Source organism: Chrysemys picta, chromosome 3 (assembly GCF_011386835.1).
Source record: "Chrysemys picta bellii isolate R12L10 chromosome 3, ASM1138683v2, whole genome shotgun sequence".
Classification (NCBI taxonomy): Eukaryota; Metazoa; Chordata; order Testudines; family Emydidae; genus Chrysemys; species Chrysemys picta.
Window position 1 is genome coordinate 9845302 of NC_088793.1, and position 27562 is coordinate 9872863.

Genomic DNA, 27562 nt, shown 5'->3' on the forward strand with positions numbered 1-27562 from the left:
GTGCTTTTGCTTACCTCACTCTCATGGTGTTTCACAATCTGCAATTCAAAGAATTCCTCTTCCTCTTCCCCAGTGAGAGTAGCATCCCATCCACCAGGTTCTGGGTCATCAAGGTTATCTTGAGAGCTAAAGTCATCCGCTAGGAGCACAGAAGACTCAAAAATGTTAAAAGAAACAAGAACTGTACTCCATTCAAAACAGCACAAGAGTAACGGCATTAATTTTTGTGTACTGGCCAAATGCCAGTTTGGACAATTATTTTCTGCCTAAGTAAAATTCCACCTTAGTTTCATTTCAATAGGGTATCTTTTACACCTTGCCTAAAACTGTTGTGTTGCATTGTACAGGGAGTGTGTTTGTGGTTTGGGAGCCTTTGGTATGAAGTGTGCTATCTGAGGTCCTTCCTACCCTGGGACTTGTAGCAGTGTTTGAAATCGTTATAGACTTGGTTACAGAAAAGCAGTTACATTACTTGCATCCACAGCTAATGTGGTTACAAATTGTGTCACGCCCTTGTTTAGAACTTCAGTATGGGCTATCTAGGGCAAGGAACCTATAGCAATTTCAGCTGGAACAATTTAAAAAACAATGTGTTCCTGTCTGGTCGAGCTACATGTGGTCAGTCACTGAACTGTGGTTATGTTAGCAGGGCCTCAGCTTAGGTGGTCATTCTAGTACTTACCAGTGCCAATATCAAAGCACACTTATATTTATTCAATTATATTATATATTTGAAACAGTTTATCTCCCTCCTTCTTTACATCCCTTATCAGACACTTCTCAGCTTGTGAATTCCTTGAGTTTACTATTCATCTAGGCTGGAATTTTCAAAGAAACCGAACATGTGCCCAACTCCCTTCGAAATCCCAGCAATTTTATTTGCATTGATTTTCAGGCTAGAAAGGACAATTATGATAATCTAATCTGACTTTCTGCATAACAAAGGCCAGATAATTTCATCCAATAATTCCTGTAGCAAGTCCCATAACTTCTAGCTGACCTAGACCATACATCTTTTAGAAAGACATCCAATGTTGATTTTAAAACTTCACATGATAGAGAATCCACTACACCCATGGTAAGTGGTTACAATGGTTAATTCCTCTCACTTGTTAAAAAAAATAAAATAAATCCGGTGCCATATTTATAGTCTTGAGTTTATCAAGCTTCAGCTTCCAGCCATTGGATCTTTTCCTACCTTTGCCAGCTAAACTAAAGAGTTCCCTACAATCATAAATCTTCCCATGTACCTACAGACCATGATTGAGTAACTTCCTAACATTCTCTCTGGCAAGCCAATAGTCTGAGCTTCTGAAGTCTCTCACTATAAGGAAGTTTTCCCAGAATCATTCTCGTAACTGTTTTCTGAACCCTTACAAAATCTGTCATTATCCTTTTTAAAGTGTGAACACCCCAACTGGAAATGGTATCACACTAATGATCACAGAAATGCTGTATATAGAGATAACACCACCTCTGTACTCTTATTTGATGCTTATACATCCAAGGACGATGTCAGTCCCTCTTAGCCACATCATCACACTAGCAGCTCATGTTCCACTGCTTATCCACTAGAACCTTTACGTCCTGGTCAGAGTCACTACTTTCCAGGATACAGTCTCCCATTCTGTAGGTGTGGCCTGCATTCCTTGTCCCTATATGTATGATCTTGTATCTGGATGTATTAAAAGGCAAGTGAGCCCAGTATACCAAATGATAAAGATCACTCTGCCTAACTAACCTACTCTCGCTTACGATTCCAGCCATTTGTGTCATATGCAAACTTTATCAGCGATTTTTTTCCCAGATCTTTGATAAAGATATTGAAGAGCACCGGCCAAGAACAGATCCTGTGGGACTCCACTAGAACCATTCTTTTTGAATGATTATTCCGCATTTACAACTGGCTTTTATTATTAGCTTCTAAGTTTTATTCCCTTTGTTATTTTATACCTCCCTTCTTCCTGTCTTTTCACTTGTTTAAGGTCGGCAAAACATAAGGAGGATAAAAATGTATTGTTCATTCTGTATGTAATTGCTGTGTATTCTGGAGTATTAAACAATATAGTTGGATGAAATAAATGTAGTTCTAATAGTCTTTTCACATTAATAAACCTGCCACTCAAGGAATTTCTTCATGTTATTAGTTTGCTTCTTACGTCCTATAATGTTATTGGCTAGACAAAGTTTATTTCAAACGCTCTCTGTCCTCTCTTACCATTTAAGTCAAGGAAAACAACTGGAATATGGGTTTCCATACCAGGCACTGGAGTCCTAAAACATAAGATATTGACAATGGTGGCATTTAAACTGAAGCAGATTTATCCAGCACACGTACCTTATGATACAAGCCAACAGTATAATACATTCTGCACAGCTGCGATTGTAGGTCAAGCCAATGATAACCTTGGCAAATGGCTTTATTTTAATTTACTCTTGCAGATACAGAGGGACTCAAACTAAATTGGTACTTCTTTTATACTAGCTCCCTCACAATTATTACATTATTTGACCTCTGCTTTCAGAAATGTTTTCTTGCCTCTAAACTGCTAATAGCAAATTTAAAGTTTCTTTATTTACACTGACATGTACACGTATTAATGCAGAAACCTCTGCATTAGTAATGAGACCGAAGGTTGGACTGTTAGTCGTGAAAAGTCAGGAAATGCAAATATTAAGGTTCCAAAAGCAAAGTTAACTCTCCCATATTGCACAACTATTATGCTGATTGTTAAGCACCCAAAAATAAAAATAGGAATAGGAAGTAATACATATGTGCAGCATGTCCAAATTAACACTGCGGTTTATATTTTAACTTTTAAACTTCCTGATATGTTGTGATTTAAAGGTGCAACCTTAATGCTTTATTCTATATTATCCCTTTAATTTCCTATTTTTATAACACATTTTAGAAAGATTTTGTAAGAAAAAAAAATTAGAACAAAGTTAGTAAGTTGCTTGAAATCAGCCTTTGCACATTTCCCTAGATGCCCATGCATTCACAATACATTTCTTCCAAGTATGTATCTTACAACTACACTGTTTCCTGCTGTGCATGCTCAGTGTGGAGTTTTCAAATATTCACAGTTTTTTAACTTGAAAGATGGCATACAAAAAGTCCTCATAAGGAGTGAGGACTTTCCTATGCTTCAAAAGCATTAGTTTTAACAAAGTTCAACTTAAAAACCAAACAAACAGGGTCCAGTCAGCAAGTGTGGTTAGAGGTTTTCCTCACACTCTGCACAATACACCTCTTTCTCGATATAACGCTGTCCTCGGGAGCCAAAAAATCTTACCGTGTTATAGATGAAACCACGTTATATCGAACTTGCTTTGATCCACCGGAGTGTGCAGCCCCGCCCTCCCGGAGCACTACTTTACCACATTATATCCGAATTCGTGTTATATCGGGTCGCTTTATATCGGGGTAGAGGTGTATATCTTGTGTCCCCTTCTTCACTACCATGCTCCCTCTCCAAACAATTCAAATGCTGATCAGCTTTTCCTCCAAAGCAGAGACCAAGCACAAAAAAATTCATCCCAAGTTAGAATACAGTGGCTTAGAATAGAAACTGTTTTGCATCCTATACTGCAGTTGTTACCCACAGCTGCTATAGTATGGCAATCTCAGTCCAGTGTAATTTATTGGTTTTAATATTTAGAAAATTATGTGCAACACCCGGTGACTAAACAGACTCTATGCTTAAGCCAGAAGCATACAATGCTCCTGCAGATGGAGTTTTATTATGACGGAGCAGCCTTTTAAGTGAAGGAACTACATAATAACATATTAACTAATTTTTTTTTTAATGCTAAGTGCAGTGGTAATAAATATTAATTTATTTTTTTTCAAAAGTCATTTACATTTTGGTCAATAAGAGTGTCATTTACCCACAAAAGCTTATGCTCCAATACATCTGTTAGTCTATAAGGTGCCACAGGACTCGGTTACTTTTTACAGATCCAGACTAACATGGCTACCCCTCTGATACTTACTAAAGAGCGTTTCTGGGTTTCAGTTATTAAGACCAAGAAATTAATTCACACTAACACTCCTAATTTAACCACTTTTGTCACATGACGTACATAATCCACATGTGGTGGTGCAGAAAATGGCAGCAATCCAAGCCAGGAACAGGCTGCCCATGATTTTTATATTCACTGTGGCATATAGTAACATTCATACCACTCTGCTGGAGCTCCAGGGATCCCACTGCCAGCAGAAGGAACCATTACAGCATTCCTCTCTTCAGTAAGGGTGAGCCTCATCTCTAACAGTTGTGCCTCCCGATCTGTATCATCTTCTGTTTTATCTGGAAAAGTAGGACAGTCAGTCAGAACGACAAGCTGCAATGGAAAAAATGCTATCTTTGTGATGCATATTGGTGGTCTCAACCCACATGTTAGTGGGCCACTGACTTTATAAAAAAAAAAACCCACCTTATCTAGTCACCCTGCTGGCAGTTTCAATAAAAACACCTATTATTCTGTAAGTATACACAGATTTTCTCTATAGAGCTCTCTATTTGTGACTTGAGTGCATGTCAGAATCTTGTTCTCATTATACTCCCCAAACTGACGATTTCAAAGATTCAGTTGTTCCTTCCCCTGGCTACTTAATTTCACACACATTACAAAAACAAAAATACCTTCATACACCCTCACCCCTCCCACTACCAATAATGTTTCACCTACCAGGTTTGCTGTCGAGTTTTTGCAGCTGTTGATCTAGGTATTCCTGACGTTTTGTCAATACGTTCAGCCATTTCCGACGCAGTCTCTCCAAATCCCTGTCCTATGTAAATGAAGCAAGTTGTGTAAGTCCTGATCCAACAAAACCAATGTTTCCCATTTGTAAACATATGTAGCTTTCAATCCATCTGCTCATACTTTTTATTTTTGGCCACTTTTCCCCCTGAATTAGTGCCTTGGGGACTATAGAAATGAGATATGGAAGAGATCTCCATTAAGTCATCTAGTCTACCCATTATTCTCCTTTATTACAGGATTGTTCCTCACATTCAGTCACATCCACTGCCCCATCCTTGCAAGTCTTGACTTGATCTGGCAAGTCTCTATCTCCAGTTATCTTATATTCCCTACTACTCATTTAGGCAACATAAATGTGGAAATAGGAAATTTACAGGATTTAGACTGTCCCACAGCCTCACTTTATTGTTAACACTAATACTGTGGGAGGGCCTGGAAAGTACAATCAGGATTAGAGCCCCCAGCTGTGCTAAGTACTTTACAAACACATAGTAAGAACCAGTCCTTGTCTTACAGAGTTTCAATTCTAAGGATCCAATCCTGAATTATGGGTGGACTGCTGCTTAGATGATAATGCCGGATTGGGGCCATGCTATTTTTGGTAAAATATTGTTCCTGACATTACATGTGAATTCCCCCTTACCTAATCTGATCCTATTATTCCTCACTGTACCACCCCCCTAAGACTTCCCTAAACATTTCTTCTCCTTTGTTAGGCATTTAATCAATCAAGAGAAAAGGATTGAAGCAAACCGTAACCTGCGTGGTTTTGAACATCTATAGTCTTGTAGAAATGCACCTAGAACCATCTCCAGCCCGCCAAAGACCAAATTAAACACAGGATCTCTTGTTGCTATCCTTGTATGCTTATACTACTGGTAACAGCAACAATGAGCATGAGGTGTTTTTTGCCTACTTCTGTGTACTTTTAATGACAATGTATCACAAATATTATGCCACACCAACAACTCTGTGAAGTTAAAAAAAAATCCCCATTTTCGGGGGGATGGGGTGGGGGTGATAGTCAAAACAGAGGTTAAATACCTAACCCAAAGTCACAGTGAGTTGTGGTCCTAGGAATAGAATCCCTGTCTTGACTAGTAGGCCCGTTTTGATCACTAGCCAATATTTTATTCCCAGGTCCAATATAAACCATGTTCATAACATAAAATAGTGTGAATCATTTTGCTTCTATGCATCTTAAACATTATACCTATGACTGCTCTGAGCACAGCCAATCCTAATCCACAGGCTGTAGATACAGAGAGGAAGCACGTCAGAGAGTAGAGAAGATAAGAGGAACTATGCCTTGTTCAGGAAACATACATTAATGTGTCCCATTCTTTCAGAGAGAAAAATGCCTCTTAATTCTGGGTAAGATATTATATAGTGTAAAAATTTGTGTAAGATTTTACAGTCTTCGGGACAGCAACTGTTAAGATATCCATGCCTCATACAGTGGGATGTACAATGTTGATGTCTATCTAATATTGAAAATTAGACCAGGCAATCTGATCTACAAATATTTATATTTGAAGATAAAAGTTGCTCTATTTACCTGATAACTGTCCATATCATCCTCTCCTTCCTAGGCAAAAAAAAAAAAAAAAAATCTAAGTCATTCATAAACACTTTTATACTAGAAAATACATTAAGTGCAAAAGCAGTATTTATGGTTAAAATATTACCAGCTGTATGTGTAATTCTGATTCAAATGTCTAGCAATGTAGTACACTGGGGATAGATACTGGTAGACCAGCTTCACAGTATTAACAGTGGATAGCAGTGCCACTTGTACCCACCACTTATTTTTCCTTTATAAATCTTGTTTGGAAGGGTATTGTAATTGAAGATTTATATCACTTAGTATAAACAACTGGAATGTATTTTCATAGTTTACATAGCAATTAAAGGAAAACTCCAGTAATAAAGGATTCTAATCACTACATCTAATTGCTAAGAAGTGACTGCCAAAACATTTGAGTGGTTTAAATAAGAACGAACAATTATAGTGAAAAGGCACTTGCAAGCTATCTATTCTGATGGACACACGATAGGACTAGAGAAAGAACCTACTGTCTTATTAGTAAGAGCCAGGAATTGTTATAGCAAGCATGGGAAACCAAAGTTTGACAAAAGATTAGTTTTAAGGCAAGCCATTTAGTGGGGGGAAATGTTAACATATTAAACCCATTCTTAAACCAAAAATTAAAACAAAAGTCATATTAGCGGTCACCACACAGAAGCTCTGACACCTTGATTTTCAGTCCTTTCTGATGGGACACAGAACCTTTCATCAAAATGACCTACATCAAACTGGGCCCCTTGCTAGAAAGTATCATCACGATGGCAATCAGGAGTGAGACACAAAGCACCATTCACTGAATGAAGAAAAAGAAAAAAGCAAAGGATTTCCAAAAAAATTTTGGAAATTCATTCCTATACTTACAGTCTCATTGAGTAAATATTTATCTAGCTACTTAAAGGATAAAGGGGAACTCCCGTGATGAGTTAAGTAACAAAAGCAAATTTTAGGTAAGTGAAAGTTAAAATTAAAAAGGCATACATTTTCTTAGTTTCAAGGTCTTTGGAAAATTTGATACGCATGAAAGATAAATAAATTAGAGTTGCAGATATGCAGAACAAGAACCCAGAGGTTCAAAGTAGATGGTTATGTCACTTTAATAAAAAAGGTTATTTAATTTTGTGGATTATAGCTTTCAAAAAAATTGTAAAACGAAAAGCCTTAAGGCCTGGTCACAGGATGGAGTGGCCTTTTAAGGGAGTTGGGCTCAGTCCACCTCTGCCTTGTTAGCTGCCTCCCCAGTTTTGAGCTTTGAGATAGATTTGGGAGCCTGCTCAGTTTAGTTATGGGACGAAGATGTGAAAGAAGACTCTCCTTCAATAAAGTTTAGCCAAAGCATTAAGTCAACCAACATTACTGGGAGCTGGAGGACCACTGTGAAGAGACATTCAACCAAGATGGGGAAACTGAGGCAGATGCTATGTCACAAGCCCATTCAATTCATTCCCATCCACACTGAACTTCCAACTGATGACAAGGGGCGTTAGGGTGATTTTAAAATGCAAAAACAACATACATCTCTGCTCTCCTAAACCTACAAATAAATAACTGAAGTTTTGCTCCTTTAATTTTAAACTTTTCCGAAATCACATTAGCCATTATTTAAGTACAATACCCATTGATACATTATAATTTCTTATGCCCATCGCTGTTGTATCCAACTGTCTTCCAAGTAAAATCAATTACCAAAAACAAAGCTCCTAGCAGACTTCATGGAGAGTCTGGCTTTTCTACCTTTTTGGGGTGTCTAAACACTCTTCTTGAAAAGGGGTTATGTTTTTATTCATTTAGTAGGGTTTTTTTTTTTTTAAATAAAGAGGAGGAAGAGGGTAAGGCAAAAGTGTGTGTTAGTATTGCAAGTCTCATTCTTCTTATGGTGGAAGTCCTTTTAATAGAATCATAGAATATCAGGGTTGGAAGGGACCTCAGGAGGTCATCTAGTCCAACCCCCTGCTCAAAGCAGGACCAATCCCCAACTAAATCATCCAAGCCAGGGCTTTGTCAAGCCCGGCCTTAAAAACCTCTAAGGAAGGAGATGCCACCACCTCCCTAGGTAACTCATTCCAGTGCTTCACCACCCTCCTAGTGAAAAAGTTTTTCCTTATATCCAACCTAAACCTCCCCCACTGCAACTTGAGACCATTACTCCTTGTTCTGTCATCTGTTACCACTGAGAACACTCTAGTGTCATCTGCAAACTTGCTGAGGTTACAATCCACGCCATCCTCCAGATCATTAAGGAAGATATTGAACAAAACCGGCCCCAGGACCGACCCTTGGGGCACTCCGCTTGATACCGGCTGCTGTCAAGGCTGCTTTCCCACTCTGAACTTTAGGGTACAAATGTGGGGGCCTGCATGAAAACTTCTAAGCTTAACTACCAGCTTAGATCTGGTCCGCTGCCACCACTCCCAAATGTGCTAATTCCCTTCCCTGGGTAGCCTTGAGAGACTCTTCACCAATTCCCTGGTGAATACAGATCCAAACCCCTTGGATCTTAAAACAAGGAGAAATTAACCATCCCCCCTCCTACCTCCCACCAACTCCTGGTGGATCAAGATCCAACCCCCTTGGATCTAAAAACAAGGAAAAATCAATCAGGTTCTTAAAAAGAAGGCTTTTAATTAAAGAAAAAGGTAAAAATCATCTCTGTAAAATCAGGAGGGAAAATAACTTTACAGGGTAATCAAACTTAAAGAGCCCAGAGGAATCCCCTCTAGCCTTAGGTTCAAAGTTACAGCAAACAGAGATAAACACTCTAGCAAAAAGGTACATTTACAAGTTGAGAAAACAAAGATAAAAACTAACACGCCTTGCCTGGCTGTTTACTTACAAGTTGGAAATATGAGAGACTTGTTCAGAAAGATTTGGAGAACCTGGATTGATGTCTGGTCCCTCTCAGTCCCAAGAGCGAACAAGCCCCAAAACAAAAAGCACAAACAAAAGCCTTCCCCCCACCAAGATTTGAAAGTATCTTGTCCCCTTATTGGTCCTTTGGGTCAGATGTCAGCCAGGTTACCTGAGCTTCTTAACCCTTTACAGGTAAAAGGATTTTGGAGTGTCTGGCCAGGAGGGATTTTATAGTATTGTACACAGGAGGGCTGTTACCCTTCCCTTTATAGTTATGACAGCTGCCAACTAGACATGGAGCCATTGATCACTACCCGTTGAGCCCGACGATCTAGCCAGCTTTCTATCCACCTTATAGTCCATTCATCCAGCCCATATTTCTTTAACTTGCTGGCAAGAATACTGAGGAAAGGTTTTTTTGGTAGCATTTCCTAGAGAAAATCAGAATCTGGATTTACCCACCCATAGCTAAATATATTCACTGAAAGAGAGTATTGTCAAAATAGTGTTTAGAAGTCACTGTTTCACATAGAGTAGGGTAATTTACAGCCAGTGGAGTTACTCCAGAAGTGAATTTGTCCCAAAAGAGCTTTCCACAGCTTTCCAGGTGCATCCGCAAGTCTCTGAATTATCATTTTTTCTACCTGCTAAAGATCTTTTAATGAGACAGGATCTTACCTGATGAGTCTCATGAACTTTTTGTGACTTGACATGCCTTATTTGAACACAGCCAACTCCAACAGATAGTAGGGCTTCTTCCATTAGAGGCAAGGTCCCAGATTCCTGTACCGACTTCACTTCAGCCTGGATTCGCCGTGACTGCCCCTTCACAAGGGAACAATTTGAAGAACTAAAAGTTTTGAATGGTGAAAACTCAGTGACAGAGAGACCTCTACTGGTGGTGGCTTTATAAATAGTCAATTTGAATCTGGTGATTGTTCACTACATAGAAAGTAGTACTGCAAGCTCTCATGTGAGACATGACATTGGTTAGGTAGAACTACCACTCTGCTGCAAGGTCTAAATCCACAAGAAAGTGCGGGACATTCAGTGAGCCCACAATTTGCTTTTGATTAAAGCTTTTCAAAGGTTTAAGAAAAATACTCAAAAACACTGAAAATAGGATTTCCCCCCACATCTGTTTTGACTTTGTACACTTGAGGGGAGAGAATGTAATTTAGCAAATGTTACTGAAGCTGAAATGAACTTTTTGTGGGACTGGATTCCCTGATTGTAAACCGTCACCACTGATGTTGTCAGCACAGCTCTGGGAACAGTGTTTGCTAGCTGCTGACGCTGTACAGTCAGCAGAATAGGAAATCATAGTAGTTTGGGAGTTCACGGAGGTACAGTGTGTATTTAACAAATATTAATTTTATAGAGTTCTCTGACCCGTGGACTATATTTTAAAATATTAAATGTGCAGGAAGCAGAGAATGGGAGAGTAGCTGGCTAAGAGGATTAGTAGTAAGATAATGGGAACTTTAGCATCGGGTTTTCGATCAAGTTCTGCCTGGGTTGATAGTAACTAAAAGTTGTTTTCTGATGGCTGTTCTACGTCCTGTGTGAGAGGAGTTTGATTTGAGCATTTGGTCCAGTCCAGTTTCCAGGTATCCATAACTTTAAAAAATATCCTGTCAACTGGTTCCTCAGTTGACAGTCTCAGCACAGTGGCCAAACACGAAGTAGACAATTGAGAATGACCTATCCTCCAGCATCTGTGGTCTCCTCCAGGTAAGGGCTGAAACACACTGGCAGAGCAGTGTGGAGAAAGCTTCCGCTGCTGTTACCCACACTATGCCTGTTTGATGGGTAATAGAGGACCTCAATCTGCTAAGGGTCTCTAAATACCTACACAAAATATAGAAGGTATCCAATGCATTTCCCTCTAGTCTGTAACTGCTTTAAAGCTGATTGAATACTGGGCCTAAGTTTGATGGTTCCTTTGTCATAAGCCCACTATTAAAACTCTATGAACCAGTACAACATACAAGATTCCCCTGCTTCCTTCAGAATGTTAAAGCCAGTCTCTTTTCACAGATGACTCCTGCAGCTGCCATCTTACCTGTCTGAGCTGAAAGATGCCACCAGTGTTTACGTCCTTGGCGGGAATCACCTCAACTGGACAGTATTCCCCATTCTCATTAAGTTCCAGAATCTGAATCCAGAGCTCCACTTTTCGGGTTACCTCACTCCATCTGGAAAACATACCAAATACCATTTCACAGTTTACATTTTTTCCCCTTCTCTCTCGCTCTTTTTTTTTTTTAATTGCTGAGCCAAGCTACATGACTGCTCAGTATTTGCAAAGATCACAGGCAGGGGAAGGGGAGATACTTTTCAAGCGTCAGTTATGCCTGGAAAAGATTTTTAGTTACCCATTGCTACTTCTGAGCTAACAACTAGCGATGGCACTTTGGTCTAAAACTTTTGTAGACACAAGACCTCTTCATACTGGTTTCATATCAGAATGAGTGCCAATTAGACATCAAGGTCAAATTCTGTTCTCTCTTATACCCATCCAATCCCACTGACTTCAGTGCAGTTGAACCAGCATTACCGAGGGCAGAATTAAGGTTATTCTGGTTTCATGTGGCCCCCTATCCTCCTTTCTCCATCACTACCATCCTCTCTTCCTTCAAGTTTACCCTACAATGCACTTCTTCCACAAAGCCTATAAAATTAGTCCTCCCTTCTTTGAAAACCCTTAACTGAAAAGAACAAACTTATTCTGCAAGATCCATGTGTGACACTGGCAAACCAGGTGCCAGCTCTTGCCACGGCTCTAGACCTCAGCCCAGCACTGACAAATTCGTTGCTGGAAACCATTTTGTTTCACCTGTGTGTTAGTAAAGATGGGTACTGGATTTATAACAATGTGTTTAGACCAATGGTTCTCAACTCGTGGGTCACTTGTGGCCCAATCACATACAGGTGACATCCCTCAGGGCCATACAGATAGTATATATAGTGTGGATGCAGCCCACATAACACACAGAGAGCAGCATATGTGGCCCACAGTGGTAAATAGGTTGAGAACCACTGGTTTAGACTTTATGAAGTGAAATGCTTGGAAATTGCAGCATACATTAATCTCACTTATAATTTCTTTATCACATGCTATAAGGTAATATTTAAGTTTTTGCTTTGTAACTAAAAAACGTTTGCTCTGAAACTGTGAACCTAGTTAGGAGGGATGGTCTCTTGTCCATCAAGAACATCTATCAAAACTAAATGGGCCAGCTTACAAAGACTTTGTTAATTGCCCCATTAAAAATCAAGAACAGGGCAATGTGCAAAAGGCCTCGTCCCATCAGCTTGAATTTTGGAAATAGGAACTTTTGTAACACGCTTGTCAATTCTCCCTTCTCCTTATTTTTCCCAGTGTTTGTTACCGTCCCATGTCATGTCTTAACTTACAGTCCTATTCTGTTGCCACTAAAGTCAATGGCAAAACCACAATTGTCTCCAATGAAAGCGTGAGCAGGTGCTTAGATTGTAAACCCTTCCTGGCATGGACTGATCTCCAATACATCGGTACGTAACCAAAGAAATTCTCCCGTCCATTGATTTCAGAGTTACAGTTAAATCAACCCCACTATCTTTTGTTTCTTTGCAAAGAACCATACACACATTTATGGTGTTGCCTAAATAATATGACATCATCCAGTCTTGTTCTTCAGGTTTTTCTTCTTTTAATCAAAACTATAAACAATATGAATGAGCATTTATCAATAATTTTTACCTAGTGTAGTGGTTTTGCAATGAACACAGAGGGTTACAAAGACCCAAACATCAGATTCATTTTTACTTAACCCAGGATTTGACTGCTGGTCTCTAACCCACTCTACAATCCAGAAAAATATACCGTGCCTGGGAGGCTGGATTTTAAACTGTGTGGGAGGAGTTTGCTGCCTGCAGTTACCTGTCACGAAGGCTTCGGGTTTTGGCTTGAATTATTCCCAAATCCCACACGGCTGAGTTTTTGCGGGGATCACTTTGCTTGTGCCCGTACACTTCAATTGCCAAAGCCCCTTCGTAAAGATACTCCATGAAGTCTTCAGAAATATTTACAGAAAACTCCTATGTGGAAATGACAAAACTAGTTAAACATTAAAAAGAATAAGTTGTTAACTATTGTGATAATTGGACCTACAAATTTACCCTAATTGTGAGCTCAACTGTGAAAAGTGAGTGAAAGTTCACAAAACATCACAATAACCTTCAACAATAAATGCTGATGGGAAAATTGCATAAGGGCAACAGAAACATGGCATTAGTCCAAACAAAAAGGCCTACTGATATAAATCAAGGACCATGCTAAGGTCCTGACTTGTAAGCAAGAAAAGCATGCAACCAGAAGTCAACAAACCAAAACTGTTGCGTCAGAAATTAGGCCCAATTGGGGAACAAGGAGAATGAGGGGATAGGCTGTTCCACCCATCAGTCCCTTTAGGGGCCTCAAAAAGAGGCTAGAAGGAAAAACTAGCTACTGTAATGCTGGCTGACTGGAAGAGAAGAGAAGAGAAGAGAAGAGAAGAGAAGAGAAGAGAAGAGAAGAGAAGAGAAGAGAAGAGAAGAGAAAGGAGCAAACTTCATCATCATAACTGCTGCCCACTCTGTTTCTTGGGTCCCTAGGGTTCAGAGTGACACCACTGTGCCTTCATCATCCTAATCCTGAAAGATGTCTTGACCAGTCTGGGCAGGGCTGGCTCCAGGGTTTTGGCCACCCCAAGCAGCCAAAACAAAAACAAAAAGCAAAACAAAAAAGTCGCGATCGCGATCTGCGGCGGCAATTCGGTGGGAGGTCCTTCGCTCCCAGGCGGAGTGAGGGACCGTCCGCTAAATTGCCGCCGAATACCTGGACGTGCCGCCCCTCTCCGGAGCGGCTGCCCCAGCTTGAGAAGCTGGTGCCTGGAGCCGGCCCTGAGTCTGGGTTAGAGAGAGGGATCCAGATGACACTGCCATACCCGCCAGGTCCAGCTACATCCCAAACGCCACATGGGATATGAGATTTTGTCTCCTCCCTCTCCCCCACCATGTATTCTTTTTCTTCTCTACCTTATTACTTCTCTTTCCTCTCTCTTTCTTTTTTTCTTCTGTCTAATAAGAGTCTGTCTTAGCCGGCCAAGACTGCATACTTTGCCGTAAGCCTGTTACCAGAAGCGCTGCTAAATGCAATGCCCTAAATAGCCCAGTGCTGATACATGATTGCCAGGTCTCAGAGTGGCTGATAAGATCGTGTGCTGTGCCTATGTTTTTCCAGCAGAGAGGTTGCAAGTGAGGAAGAAGTTGCATTTTCTATCTTTGCTGCTCTTTTCTTTCTCCTTGCGTGTGTCTGCTGTCTTGTTGCGTCTTTTAGGAAACAGGATTGGATTTTAACAGCAATGACATCTCAACTAACTTCTCTTTTCCCTGAAAAGGACAGTTACCAACTACGAGACTTATCAAACATGGTGGGGGTTATTTGAGAACTCTCTCCATCTAAAGGGACAGTGAACAAGAGATGTTAAGATGAAAGCCTTATTTAATATTTAACAGTGCAAATGCTTTAACCATTTTTCCTTTTTTCCCCCCACTGTACCTTCAATAAAAGGTTAAAAGGATTTTTAATTATGTGTTTGCCAAGGTATTAAGTAGGCTGAGGTCTCTGAATACCAAACCCCAAAACTCGTTTAAAACTGTTTACTGTTGGACAGTTACAGGGACATGTTCACACCTTTAACTCTTTGGGCCCCTACATTCCTTCTAAATTAATAACCCCCCATTCTACACACACTTTTGGAGGGGACTCTAGATCAGACAAGCTACATAATCCCATTCATCCAAGTCTATTATTTCATTGATGCTTTTTTGCATAAATCAAAGGCTTTTGACACTGGCTTCCACTCAGAAGCACCAAGCTGATGTCTCCTGATTTCTGTACCTACTTCTACCTGCAAATTGCATTCAGTTTCTGCATATGGTAAAAATGAACACTTCTCTAGTGCTTTCCCTGGTCAAACTATTTGTATTACAGTAGCACCTAGAACCTACAGAAGAGCTTGGAGCCTATTGTACTAGATGCTACACGTACATGTAGTAAAACAGTCCCTGACCCCAAGAACTTAAAATCTAAATTAATAAAGACAAAGAAGGTGTGAGAAAGGAAGCGTTATTACCCCTATTTTTCAGATGCAGAAGTCAGGCAGAGAAATTATCTGACTTGCCCAGCGGTTTTCAACCCGAGGCCTGCATGCGGCCCAATTAGCACACAGCTGTGGCCCAGCTGTGTGCTAAAGGCTGCCAAGGCCCGTGCAGCAGGGTCAGGGTTGCTGGCCGGCCCCGCATGGCGAGGGTCCGGGGGTTGCCGGCTGGCCCTTCAGGGTCTGGGCTGTCGCCTGACTGCCCTACCTCATAGCCGGGTCCAGGGTCGGGGCTACCACCCGACCCCATGCCCAGGGCTCCGTTCCTGGCCCTACTCTGTGGAGGGGTCTCTGGACAGGAGGTGCTGGGCATAGGGGTCTGGGGCGGGGGACGGGGGGTTGGGAAGGCGCGCTGTGGTTCTCAACCTGCGGCCCAGGTAACACATTAATGCGGCCCACAATGGTAAATAGGTTGAGAACCACTTGCCCAAAGTGACGGGGGAGTCCGTGACAGAGCTGAGAATTGAACCCAAATGCCCAAATCCCAGTCCAGTGCCATAAACCAAAAGAGCATCCTTCCTCAAAGCGCTTTACAAATGTTAACCAGTCCTCACAAAATCCTTCCATGTTACAGATATGGAAACTAAGAGAAGTTAAGTAACTTGCCCAGTGCCACAGTAAATCAGTGGAAGAGCCAGGATGGGAATTCAAGAGACTCTGCTCCCAGGCCTGAACTGATTCCAGACAGGTAAACTCAAATACACAGACTTTCAGACATTAAGGCCAGAAGAGACCATCATAATCATCTAGTCTGACCTCTTGCACATCTCTCATACAGTCTCTTCTATTTTCCTTTATTAGTAGTTCAGTTTATTGTTCTATGTGATGTTTTTGGTAAACGGTGCTTATAACAGCTTGCAAGTGAAAGACTACAAATAAAGTGACTATATTAAGTCACTATAAATGACCACACAGTATAATCTCAGAGTTACGAACTAACCGATCTGTCACACACCTCATTTGGAACCATAAGTACGCAATCAGGCAGGAGCAGAGAAAAAAAAAAAGCAAATACAGTCCAGTACTGTGTTAAAAGTAAAGTACTAAAAAAAATAAAGGGAAAGTCTAAAAAAAGATCTGACAAGGTAAGGAAACTGTTTTTGTGCTTGTTTCACTTAAATTAAGATGGTAAAAAGCAGCATTTTTCTTCTGCATAATAAAGTTTCAAAGCTGTATTAAAGTCAATGTTCAGCTGTAACCTTTTGAAAGAACAACCCTAATGTTTTGTTCAGAATTACAAACATTTCAGAGTTACAAACAACCTCCATTCCTGAGGTATTCATAACTGGGAGGTTCTACTGTAATGATACTAAGTTTAGTAAAGAAACTGACTAGGCCAGTGGCAGACTAATTTAACCCTCTTGTTTTGCCTGTCTGCAAGTGCAATCCTAAATAAAACAAAAATTACATTGCAGTGATCGAAGACAACCATGCACTGTGGCTCCTTGCTGATGGGGGATAAAGAGGGGTCCACCTCAGGGGCAACCGTAACTGGCTCCAGTTGATCCCAGAAAGTGTATTTGCAGAACACAAAGTTGGAAAGATGCTGAGGCAAACCGGTAGCCTGAAGTATTTTAATCTAGAGGAAGGAAAAAGCAGAGAAAAGCACGTTTTAAATCAGTAAACAATTTTAATTGAAACAGTCAAGCATCACACAAAAGAAAGCCAGTTTGTTAAAAGACCATCTTCTTGCTCAACTGAGAGGCTAAAAATTATTAAACAGTTACTTTGACACAAAAGTCTTGACAAAAGAAGACTTGTCTGTCTTGAAATATTTGCAGATAAAATGCTTTGGCTGAACCAGCTGGAAGTCACCACTAGGTGTCATTGAACAACTGACTTTTGGGAGTAAAAAAGAATGCTGTGGGTTTTCTGAAAACTTCCTTTGTTCTACAAACATCCTGTTAAAGTAATTCTTGTGCACCCCCAGTTCTAGCACCTATACCTACAAATAGGCCAAGAATTACTTTAACAGGATGTTTGTAGAACAAAGGAAGTTTTCAGAAAACCCATAGCATTCTTTTGGCTTGAAATGGTTTCCATTATATACATGTTTTACAGTTTGGTTCAATGGCTCTCAACAATACAAATTGTTCCAGCATAACTGCTTGTAGGATGCTAGGAACAGCATAAAGTGAAAAACCATGCCCACCCAAGAACTCATATACTCATAGGACTGGAAGGGACCTTGAGAGGTCATCTAGTCCACTCCCCTGCACTCAAGGCAGGACTAAATATTATCTAGACCAGTGGTTCCCGAACTTTAACAATCCGCAAACCCCTTTCACTGAAATGTCAAGTCTCGTGAACCCCTTCCTAAAAATGAATATTTCCAGGGATTTTATAAAAGCAGTGATCTTGGAAATATAAAATTTGTTTTTATGACATGCTTATTACACACTATTATTATTTATCATTACAGTATTTTTATTACTGAATGAAAACGGCAACACTCTTCCAAGATCTCACTTTTGTAGCTTGTATCACTTTTGATTAAGTCTGTTACAAGACAAGGCTCCTATCAGAGGCGCCAGTAGAAAAAAGGGGCAGGGGGCAAAGCCCCTGCGCACCCCGGGGCCTGGGGGGCACTCCCGGAAAAGTGAGGGGGCCCATGGGGGCTGCTGGAAAAAAAGGGGAGGGACCCACAGGGGCAGCACGTGACCTTCATCGCCCCCCTGTACTGGCGCTTCTGGCTCCTATGTTTCATCAAGGAGTATCAGATGTGAAACAGCATGAAGGTATTTAAGAAGCCAACTCAAAGAGTACTCAGAGTACCTTCTACGCAAGCATTCAGGTCTTGAGCAGTCCAGGCAAACAAACAAAGCTTAAACTTGTTCTTCATAATAATTTAAAAACAACACTAGCAGCCTATTTAATAATACAAACAGCAAAAAAATATCCACCTCCCTTTCTATTTCGTATAAGGAGTCTTGAAGTTTATCACACTGAGGAGATTTAGATATGCTTGCTTTGATCTGCTTAGCTCTTGGAAGTCCCCAAGGCTCTGGGCTGCTAGCCCCATGTTGCCCGGAGTCCCTATGGACAATCCTGTCCACCATTAGGGAATTTTTTCCCGAGAATCCCCTGTGAACCCCAGTTTGGGAACCACTGATCTAGACCATCCCTGTCAGGTGTTTGTCTAACCTGCCCTTAAAAATCTCTAATGACTGAGATTCCACAACCTCCCCAGGCAATTTATTCCAGTGCTTAACTACTCTGACAATTAGGAAGTTTTTCCTAGTGTCCAGCCTAAACCTGCTGCAATTTAAGACCATTGCTTCTTGACCTATCATCAGAGGTTAAGGAGAACAATTTTCCCCCTTCCTCCTTGTAATAATCTTTTATGTACTTGAAAACTGTTATGATGTCCCCTCTCAGTCTTCTCTTCTTCAGCGGAAGAATTACTTCTTGTGCCTTGCTTACAACATGCTTGCTAATATATCCCAGAATGAGGTTTGTTTTGTTGCAATAGTGTTACACAGTTAACTCATATTTAGCTTGTGATCTACTATGAGCCCCAGATCCCTTTGTGCAGTACTTCTTCCTAGGCAGTCATTTCCTATTTTGTAGGTGTGCACTGATTAGTCTTTCCTAAGTGGAGTACTTTGCATTTGTTCTTATTGAATTTCATCCTATTTACTTTAGACCATTTCTCCAGTTTGTCCAGATCATTTTGAATATTAATCCTATCCTCCAAAGCACTTGTAACCCCTCCCAGCTTGGTACTGCCCGCAAACTTTATAAGTGTACTCTCTATGCCGTTATCTAAATCATTGATGAAGATATTGAACAAAACAGAACTGATCTCTGTGGGACCCCACTCGTTATGCACTTCCAGCATGACTGTGAACCAGTGATCACTACTCTCTGGGAAGGGTTTTCCAACCAGTTTTGCACCCACCTTATAGTAGCCCCATCTAGGTTGTATTTTACTAGTTTGTTTATGAGAAGGCCATGTGAGACAGTATCAAAAGCCTTACTAAAGTCAAGATATACCACATCTACAGCTTCTCCTCTATGCACAAGGCTTATTACCCTGTCAAAGAAAGCTATCAAGTTGGTTTGATTGTTCCTGACAAAACCCTGTTGACTATTACTTATCACCTTATTATCCTCCAGGTATTTGCAAATTGATTGCTTAATTATTTGCTCCCTTATCTTTCCAGGTACTGAAGTTAAGATGACTGGTCTGTAATTCCCTGGGTTGTCCTTATTCCCCTTTTTATAGACTGGCACTATATTTTCCCTTTTCCAGTCCTCTGGAATCTCCCCATCTTCCATGACTTTTCAAAGATAATCGCTAATGGCTCAAATACCTCCCTCAGTCAGCTCCTTAAGTATTCTAAGATTTATTTCATCCCACCCTGGTGATTTGAAGATATCTAAATTGACTAAATCATTGTTAACTGGCATTCACTATGTTAGATGTCCAACTGCTACTAACCTTCTTGGTGAAAACAAACAAAAAAGTCATTTAACACTTCTGCCATTTCCATATTTTCTGTTATTGTTTTTCCTTCTTCATTACCTAATGGGCCTACTCTGTCCTTGGTCTTCCTCTTGCTTCTAATGTATTTGTAGAATGTTTTCTTGTTACCCTTTATGTCTCTAGCTAGTTTAGTCTCATTTTGTGCCTTAGCCTTTCTAATTTTGTCCCTACAAACTTGTGTTATTTGTTTATATTCATTCTTTGTAATTTGACCTAGTTTCTACTTTTTGTAGGGTTCCTTTTTTAGTTTCAGATCATTGAAGATCTCCTGGTTGAGCCAGGGTGGTCTCCTGCCATACTTTCTTTTTTTCCTACGCAGTGGGATAGTTTGCTCTTGTGCCTTTAATAATGTCTCTCTGAAAAACTGCCATCTCTCTTGAACTGTTTTGCATGTTTTACCAAGGCGCAGCGGAACCTTAACTTCAAATTCATATTCAGTTCTAAATGTACAATCCATTATTTTAAAACAGGTTGTAATATTTTGCGAAGTAAGTTTCCCTTTCTACTAGTAGAACTAAGTTCAACTGAATTAGGATTTTCTAGATAATTGTAGCTTCCTAATTTCTGGATCCTGTAATTTGCGTGTATCATGACATGCTAGTGGCGACCAGTGCCTTCCATTTGCACACAGACACCATTTAGAGCTGTTGCACACTTAGCTCCCTCTTCTGGGCATCCACCATGCTTTCCCTCCCATCCCACCTCGACCATGCACAAGAGAACAGTCCCCCCACCCCCAACCCCTTCCCATATATACATGTGAGAGACCAGGGTTATTTGACTCAAAATCTTTTTTTTAGTTGAATATAAGAATAAGACTACACATTTGGTTTTATTAGGGCCCCATATAAGGCTGATAAAAATGTTCGAGGGTAAATCTTAGTTTTTTTGTTTTCATTTTTAATAAATGCCACAGGGACCAGAAAAATGCCATTATGGGACCAAAGGATCACAAGATTCAGACTTCTTGCATTATTTCCACCATTCAGAAAATGAAATTCTTTGAGAGGAGACATGACAGAGATATTTCAGGGCCAATTTTGAACCCCAGGGCATTAAGCAAGCTCATGAAAAATACAACCAGCGTAGTAGACTGCACACATCACTGAGCATTCATAGCTATTTGTTTTCTTTAAATCTTGAAACACCGAGATTCTTTCAAACAGGCTGTATAAACTGAACAATTCACATGGTAGGATAACGATAGTATAACTGAACATAGGTGGTAAACAAAAGAATATACAGTGTAATTTATCATCAACATGGAAGCTAATGCACCACAAACATTTAATCACGTTTTTTACACTTGGGTAGTAAGTAACAGAAAGGAAGAAGTTGGCTCAATATTGAGGATGTGACAATAGCTTTTATTGAATGCATCTAGAACTCACCATGCAAACTAGTTTGTTCTCCTGTATGTCGTTCTCTCTTGAACAGTCTGTGCTATCATCACCTCCTACGATTCTCTCCCCAATCGCTCCACTCACTCGTACCACTTCAACATGAAGACGACCTGACACCTAATGAAAAAAGGTGGGTGGGAAAGATTATCAGGTGCCACCAGACAATGGTTTCTAACCTTTTCAGGTAGCTATGCTAGTGCACTGCTATGTTATGAGCATACCTAATCTGTCATCATGGGACCTCTTCCTCCCTCCTCCGCCTCCCTTCTATTGTTTTGTCCCATTCACTTATCTTGTTTTAGATCGCAAGCTCTTTGGGGAAAGGACACAGTCTTCCTATGAGCTTGTACAGAACCTACCACAGTGGAGCCTCAATCCCAATTGGGACCCCTGAGCATTACCATTAGCAAGGCATTACTTTGACTGTACCCAATTGCCTCCCATTCATTTATGACTGCTCTACCTGGATCTGGAGCTGCCCAAGTAACACACAGGTGCATCATTAAGATACCAGAGGGAGAAGGTAAAGGACTAGCCACTCGATCCTGAAATATCATTGGAAGCATGTGCCAGTGGCTGGGGATCACCTTTCGTACAATACTGAAAAGCCCTAATAACTTCCATTAAACAGCTAAAAAGTATGATGTACAGGAATGACAAACCTCTCCCTTCTGATTGATGATAGGGACAGCATATTGCAGCTTCACATCATAAGACAGGGACTCAAGAAAAACATTGGCCACTCCGATGAGACTATGGTTTTCTTGTTCATCATAGAATGGATCAGCTCGCTTGAAGTAAGACCTGGTTAACTTGAATCAAATTCAAAATAATGTAAAACTAAGTTTATAACAGAATGTCATTTGCACAGCACGGATGAACTGGTGAGGTTTCACAGGCTTTTGTTCTCTTCCTCTAGAGTGTCTGACATAGGCAAGAAATGAAAATTGATCAGAGTGATCCGACCAACCATGGTAACTGTCAGGGCAAGTCTACAGTACAAATCTGCAGCTGTGCTGCTGTACCACTTCTGGTGACGACACTCTAAGGGCGAGAGCTCTCCCATAGCTTATTAATTTCACCTCCACGAAAGGCGGTAGCTATGTGCCCACCGACATAGTGCTGTCTACACCGGCGCATAGGGTTGGTTTAACTCTCTCATTCAGGGATGTGGATTAGTCACACCTCTGAGCAATGTAGTTATATCAAAGTAATTTTGTAGTGTAGACTACAGTAAGATAAATTTGGGGCCTATCTTCAGACAGGTTATATTAACCATTTTAAATTCACACCATTCAAAAGTTGACCAGAAGCACAATTCTTGTTCTCTCGACTTAGCTTCTCTCCTTGTAATCCTATTCCTTCTAGGATCCACTGTCAAACCACAAGTGGAAAGAAATATGAAAGTGATAAGGTACAGCAGGTCAATGAAATATTAAAGAACCTTCGGAGTCTCTGTTCAATACTAGAAATAAGCAAGGTTTCAAGATAACTGGCATCTTTTTGCCAACCCTCCCCTCACCCAATAGTTTCCCATCCTATTTTTTTTAAAACATAACAGGCACTTAATTTTCTCACCACATTACTGGTTTCTCCTCTTCCCCATTCTTACTTACTGGGTCATCCTTCTCACACCCCAGCCACTCTTGATAAAGTTCTCTCATATCTATCAGCCGGTTTTCCAATTTCTCCAGTGACCAGATCTGTTTGCCTTTCGCTTTCCTTCTCACCTGAATAGCAGGCTCACTGAGAACTGCACCTCGCTGCAGAAACAAAACCATTAGAAAAGGCGGCCTGAGTAAGGAATCCATGTCATGACAACTGGCACAAAGTTAAACAGAAAGTAACTTTTTGATTAAAAAAAACCTCTTGTTTAAGCAGCCAAATTTGGAATAGTAGAATCCAAGTCCAACTGTCAACATAGCATGGCCATGTCCTATTAAACTGTCACATTTTATCCCAGTAACAATGGCAGAGATCTTCATAGATCCCTTCCTTTACAAAAGCGTTGCAAGGATGAATATTTAAGCATTTCATAAAGAGCCTCAAATAAAAGAGGCTCTAAATTCAAAGTAAGATTATTTCCACCTACAGTGTCCAAACTCATGCAGTTGCTTAATCATTTCCTTCCTTTTATTTATTTCCTTATAACTTTTTATTAAGGCAAAATTACAATAAAATGTTTAACATAGAATTATAAAAATGTAGGGTTGAAAGGTCCCTTGAGAAGTCATTGAGTCCCGCCCCCTGTACTGAGGCAGGACCAAGCAAACCTACACCATCCCTAATAGGTGTTCTAACCCAGAGGTTCTCAAAATGAGTGTGAACATGTTGGCAAATTATCTAGATCACTAGAGCCATTGGATCACAATGTGAAGTGCTCCACGAGGCAACCTTTTATTGAACAATGATTAAGCTCAGTGAGCTGCTGCCTCACCTTTCTGTTAGCATTAAGGCTTGAAGCTGGGATCTGCAGAGTGACCTTATACTCCGTGCTCTTGTCCAATTCCTCTGAGATGAAACTGGCTTCTCTCACATACAAATTAGCTTTAACAATTTGCTCTCTCAGCTTCCTCAGGCTGTGGTTCAACATTTCTTCTCTTTTAAAGGGGAAAAAAAAAAAAAAAAAAGAGGACAACCAATAAATTGTTTTATTTAGTGAGGAAACTTAACTAGATTTGCAGTAGAACACAAAAAGAACAGGAGTACTTGTGGCACCTTAGAGAGAACACAAAGGACCATTGGGCTGATCACTACCATGTAGGTAGGGTATTCATAGGAATCAATATCCAAAGAAACTGATTTTAAAATAGAAAGATTAGCTAAACACTAACTTGGTCCCTTTGAAAAAAAAGATATTTGAAATTTATATGAATTTAGTGAATACAAAAGTTGCCAGGCTGCCACGTCTAGAGACCCAAAGGTCTCTCCCTGTATCCATAGAACAGGCAGCATCTGTGTGAGCTATTCCACACCTTTCCCACCCCAGAAGTGGAAAAACTGTGTTAAGATGAAAGGATAATTCAGTCTCCATGATGCAGTCAATATTTGTTCTCTGAGAAGAGTGCAACAAATTAGTGCCTACTGTGATACAGAAAACGCTTCACAGGGATATATGCTGACACCAAAGTCCTTCTACACAAGCCACCAAAATATTATGAGATGGTCACAACTGATCTGGGCTGGATTTGAACCTGTGACCTAGAGATGAAATGCTCCATCCTTCATTACAATACTTATTTTTTCAAAAAATGATATTTCTTTGGCAGTTTAAGTTAACAGTGGATTATTGGTTTTTTGGGTTGTGCGTGTGTGTGTGTGTGTGTGTGTGTGTGTGTGTGTGTGTGTGTGTGTGTGTGTGTTTTAATTACTACTACATTCAGTGTCTTCTGCCTCACCCTTTGCTTTAGGCAAAGCACCTCTTTCACCATAAGGCTGCTGTTACTGTCAGAAACACGGTCAGTGATTCTGTTATGACAGGAGGCAGAAGTCCTGAGCACCTTCACTGGAATTTTCTAGGAAGGGGCACGAGGATCCCTCTCATGGACCTAAAATGAATTACTAGAGCCAGCGACCAACTCTTGCAGGGACTGTGGGACAATCCTCCCTTCATCTAGTGCTATTCCACTCTCTATCCTAGGATTGCTCAGGTCAGATAGATTAACATGAGTGGAAGAAATGCAGTGGCTGTAAAGGTAGGTTTGCAGCCTCTGAAAGGAGTTGCTTTCAGGGTGGAGGATCTTGGGATAACTGTTGCTATAGCAGGGATGGTCAAACCATGGCTCGCGAGCTGCATACGACTCTTTTACAGTTAAAGTGAAGCTCGCAGAGTTCCCCATGCTCCCCCCAATCTCCACCTACCAGACTGTGGAGGAGGAGCTCAGGGATTCTGCAAGACCTCGGGACTTCAACCCCACAGGAAGTGCCTGTCGGGGCTCGGGGCTTCAGCTGCGAAGCCCCGAGCCCAGGCAGGCACCTTCAGCAGAGCAGAAGCCCTGATATCCCCCTCCCCGAAGGGGCAGAAGCCTCTAGCCCCACCACCCCGCTGCAGGGTTGAAGCCCTGAGCCCCAGCTGGCATGACCCAGAACTCAAGCCCCAGCCCCAGCAGGTGTGGCCGGCTCTCAAATTTCTGAAGATTATCCTATGCAGCTCGGAGGGTCAATAAGTTTGGCCAACCCTGTGCTATAGTTTAGAGAGGAGTCCATAAACTTCCCCCAATCCCCTATTCTTCACTTAAAATTAAAATGGATGAGCCATTTGAGAATACACTGTAGATAGCATTCCCGCATAACTAGATAAGGTGACAAAATAGTTCTTTTCCACCTTTATTTTCGAGAACTTATTGGAACAAAATGCGTGGTCTGATAATCCTTACACTGACATTTCCTCTTGGCTGATGGTATCCCCACAACATTGTTGTTTCTCTGCAGGGCTCTTCTTCGGAGCTAAGGACATGTGTTGTAGTCAAATGCATCTGAAATCTATAAGAGACTTCACTGGCATTAGAGGACCTCAAGCCTGACCACCACTGCTTAAGAAATGCTGTATGTTCTCATCACCCACCTCTCTTCTGCCCACTGGCGTAAGCGCTGCTGAGCACTGGGCGAGTGAGAGAACTTGTCCATGCTGCGGAAGTGTTGTTTCTCTGGAGACAGCCGCCTTCGCAACTGCTCTAGTTCGTGCTCATACATTAATCTCTGCCGCTCCAGTGCGGATTGCTTCTCCTCTTCGTACTGCTGTTCCACGCTCTGCAAGATTGACTGCATCGGGTCTAAACGGGTGTTGAAAATAAAGAAGCTAGTAGTGAAGTGTTTGGACACTCACTGTGTGCAGAGCTATTAGAGGGAAGCAGTGATCCAGTGAACAGGGCACAGAGTTTGGGACTAAGGGGACCTGGATTGTATTCCTGGCTCTGCCATGAATTTATCACATGATTTTGAACAAGTTACCACTTTTCTATGGCTCATTCCTCATCTATAAAATAGGGATACTGCTAGTTTTCCGCCTTTGTAAAGCTCTAAGATCAATGGATGAAGAGTACTCTAAAGATTAAAAATAACTAAAAGAGTTGGACTATTATATTTTGTCAAAGTATAATAAATCAAGTGTTTTGTTCTATGGTTTAGCATTAGAAATCAGAGAGGGATAGGTAGGTGACCTAATGGAAGTTAGAGATGGACAAGGTCAGGTTGAATCAATTCCCCTCACCTTTGCAAAATGGGACACCTTTGGCAGCTATATAAGGCTACTGAAACCAAAAAACTTGACTTCAAAGTCAATTGCAGGATCAGAGAGTACACAGCTCTGCTCAAATACCTCAATGCTAGACCATGATATCCCCAATGTTCTAGTTCTGGGTCTTGCCTGAACAGAAACTCTGAATTCTAACAAGTTTTGTAGTTTTTTTCCCTTCAAGGGCAAAGTGACTAAGAGAAGAAAGTGTATTCAGTAGGAAACTATAAAGGAAAATGATTCCTGGGTTACAAGGGACTCAGGATGTAATCCTATTCCCTGCTTGTATTCTTAATAGATCTGCTGCCTCTTACCATTGCCACTGAGTGCCTTCATGATAACTTCCATTTGGGCATATTCATAGCTGAAGTTCATTTCACTGGACACTTCACTGGAATTGTCTCCATCTATATCTAGCTGCTCGACACTGTTGCTGCACCCCATAGAGTTTTCTTGCTCTTCATCCTCATGCTCTAATTTCTTTTTCTTTTTTGGCAAATTCAATCTTTAAAACAAGAAGGGGGAAAAAAGCAATGTCTAACAAACAATTTGTATCCCCTGCCTCTGTAATAAAACTGTTGCTTTTAGAAGAAGATTCTTAAAACAAAGGCGAGTCCCCACAAGCCACAGATTTTCCTTTTAAAATATTGTGTGGCTGAAAATGGTGCCTTCCATAGTAGAGTCAAAATAAAGGTTCCAAAGCACCCTAACCGGGACCACTACATCACACTGGAAGTGCAACAGCCCTTCTCTCCTCTCCTTCAGATACAGCCATTTATACCAGATGGACACCTAGAGATTCTAAAGCCAGAAGCAACCATTGTGATCATCTAGGTTGACCTCCTGTATAACACAGACCAGAGAATCTACCCAAAATAAATCCGGGAGTGTATCTTTTAAAAAAACATCCATGTTACACCTTTCTCTGCTAGATTGATGAGCCCATTATTAAATATTTGTTCCCTATGTAAATATTTAAAGGCCTGGTCTACACTGCGGGGTGGTGGGGATCGATCTAAGTTACGCAACTTCAGCTACGTGAATAAC

At 40.8% G+C, this 27562-nt stretch overlaps 1 protein-coding gene across 8 annotated transcripts in view; it reads right to left on the reverse strand.

The window, feature by feature from the left end:
* KIF13B (kinesin family member 13B) overlaps positions 1 to 27562 on the reverse strand; it is a 191821-nt gene that overhangs the window by 56948 nt on the left and 107311 nt on the right. For all 8 annotated transcript variants that reach the window (XM_042848909.2, XM_042848907.2, XM_005290653.4 and 5 more), the window contains exons 16-30: positions 26830 to 27020; positions 25847 to 26054; positions 23720 to 23882; positions 22899 to 23045; positions 21945 to 22094; positions 21271 to 21399; positions 16799 to 16969; positions 13131 to 13288; positions 11271 to 11403; positions 9884 to 10030; positions 6329 to 6358; positions 4696 to 4795; positions 4187 to 4313; positions 2219 to 2274; positions 15 to 139 (exon numbers count right to left, since the gene is read on the reverse strand). In XM_042848909.2, coding sequence (XP_042704843.2) covers positions 15 to 139; positions 2219 to 2274; positions 4187 to 4313; positions 4696 to 4795; positions 6329 to 6358; positions 9884 to 10030; positions 11271 to 11403; positions 13131 to 13288; positions 16799 to 16969; positions 21271 to 21399; positions 21945 to 22094; positions 22899 to 23045; positions 23720 to 23882; positions 25847 to 26054; positions 26830 to 27020 — 2035 coding nt within the window. The remainder of the gene's footprint in view (positions 1 to 14; positions 140 to 2218; positions 2275 to 4186; positions 4314 to 4695; positions 4796 to 6328; positions 6359 to 9883; positions 10031 to 11270; positions 11404 to 13130; positions 13289 to 16798; positions 16970 to 21270; positions 21400 to 21944; positions 22095 to 22898; positions 23046 to 23719; positions 23883 to 25846; positions 26055 to 26829; positions 27021 to 27562) is intronic.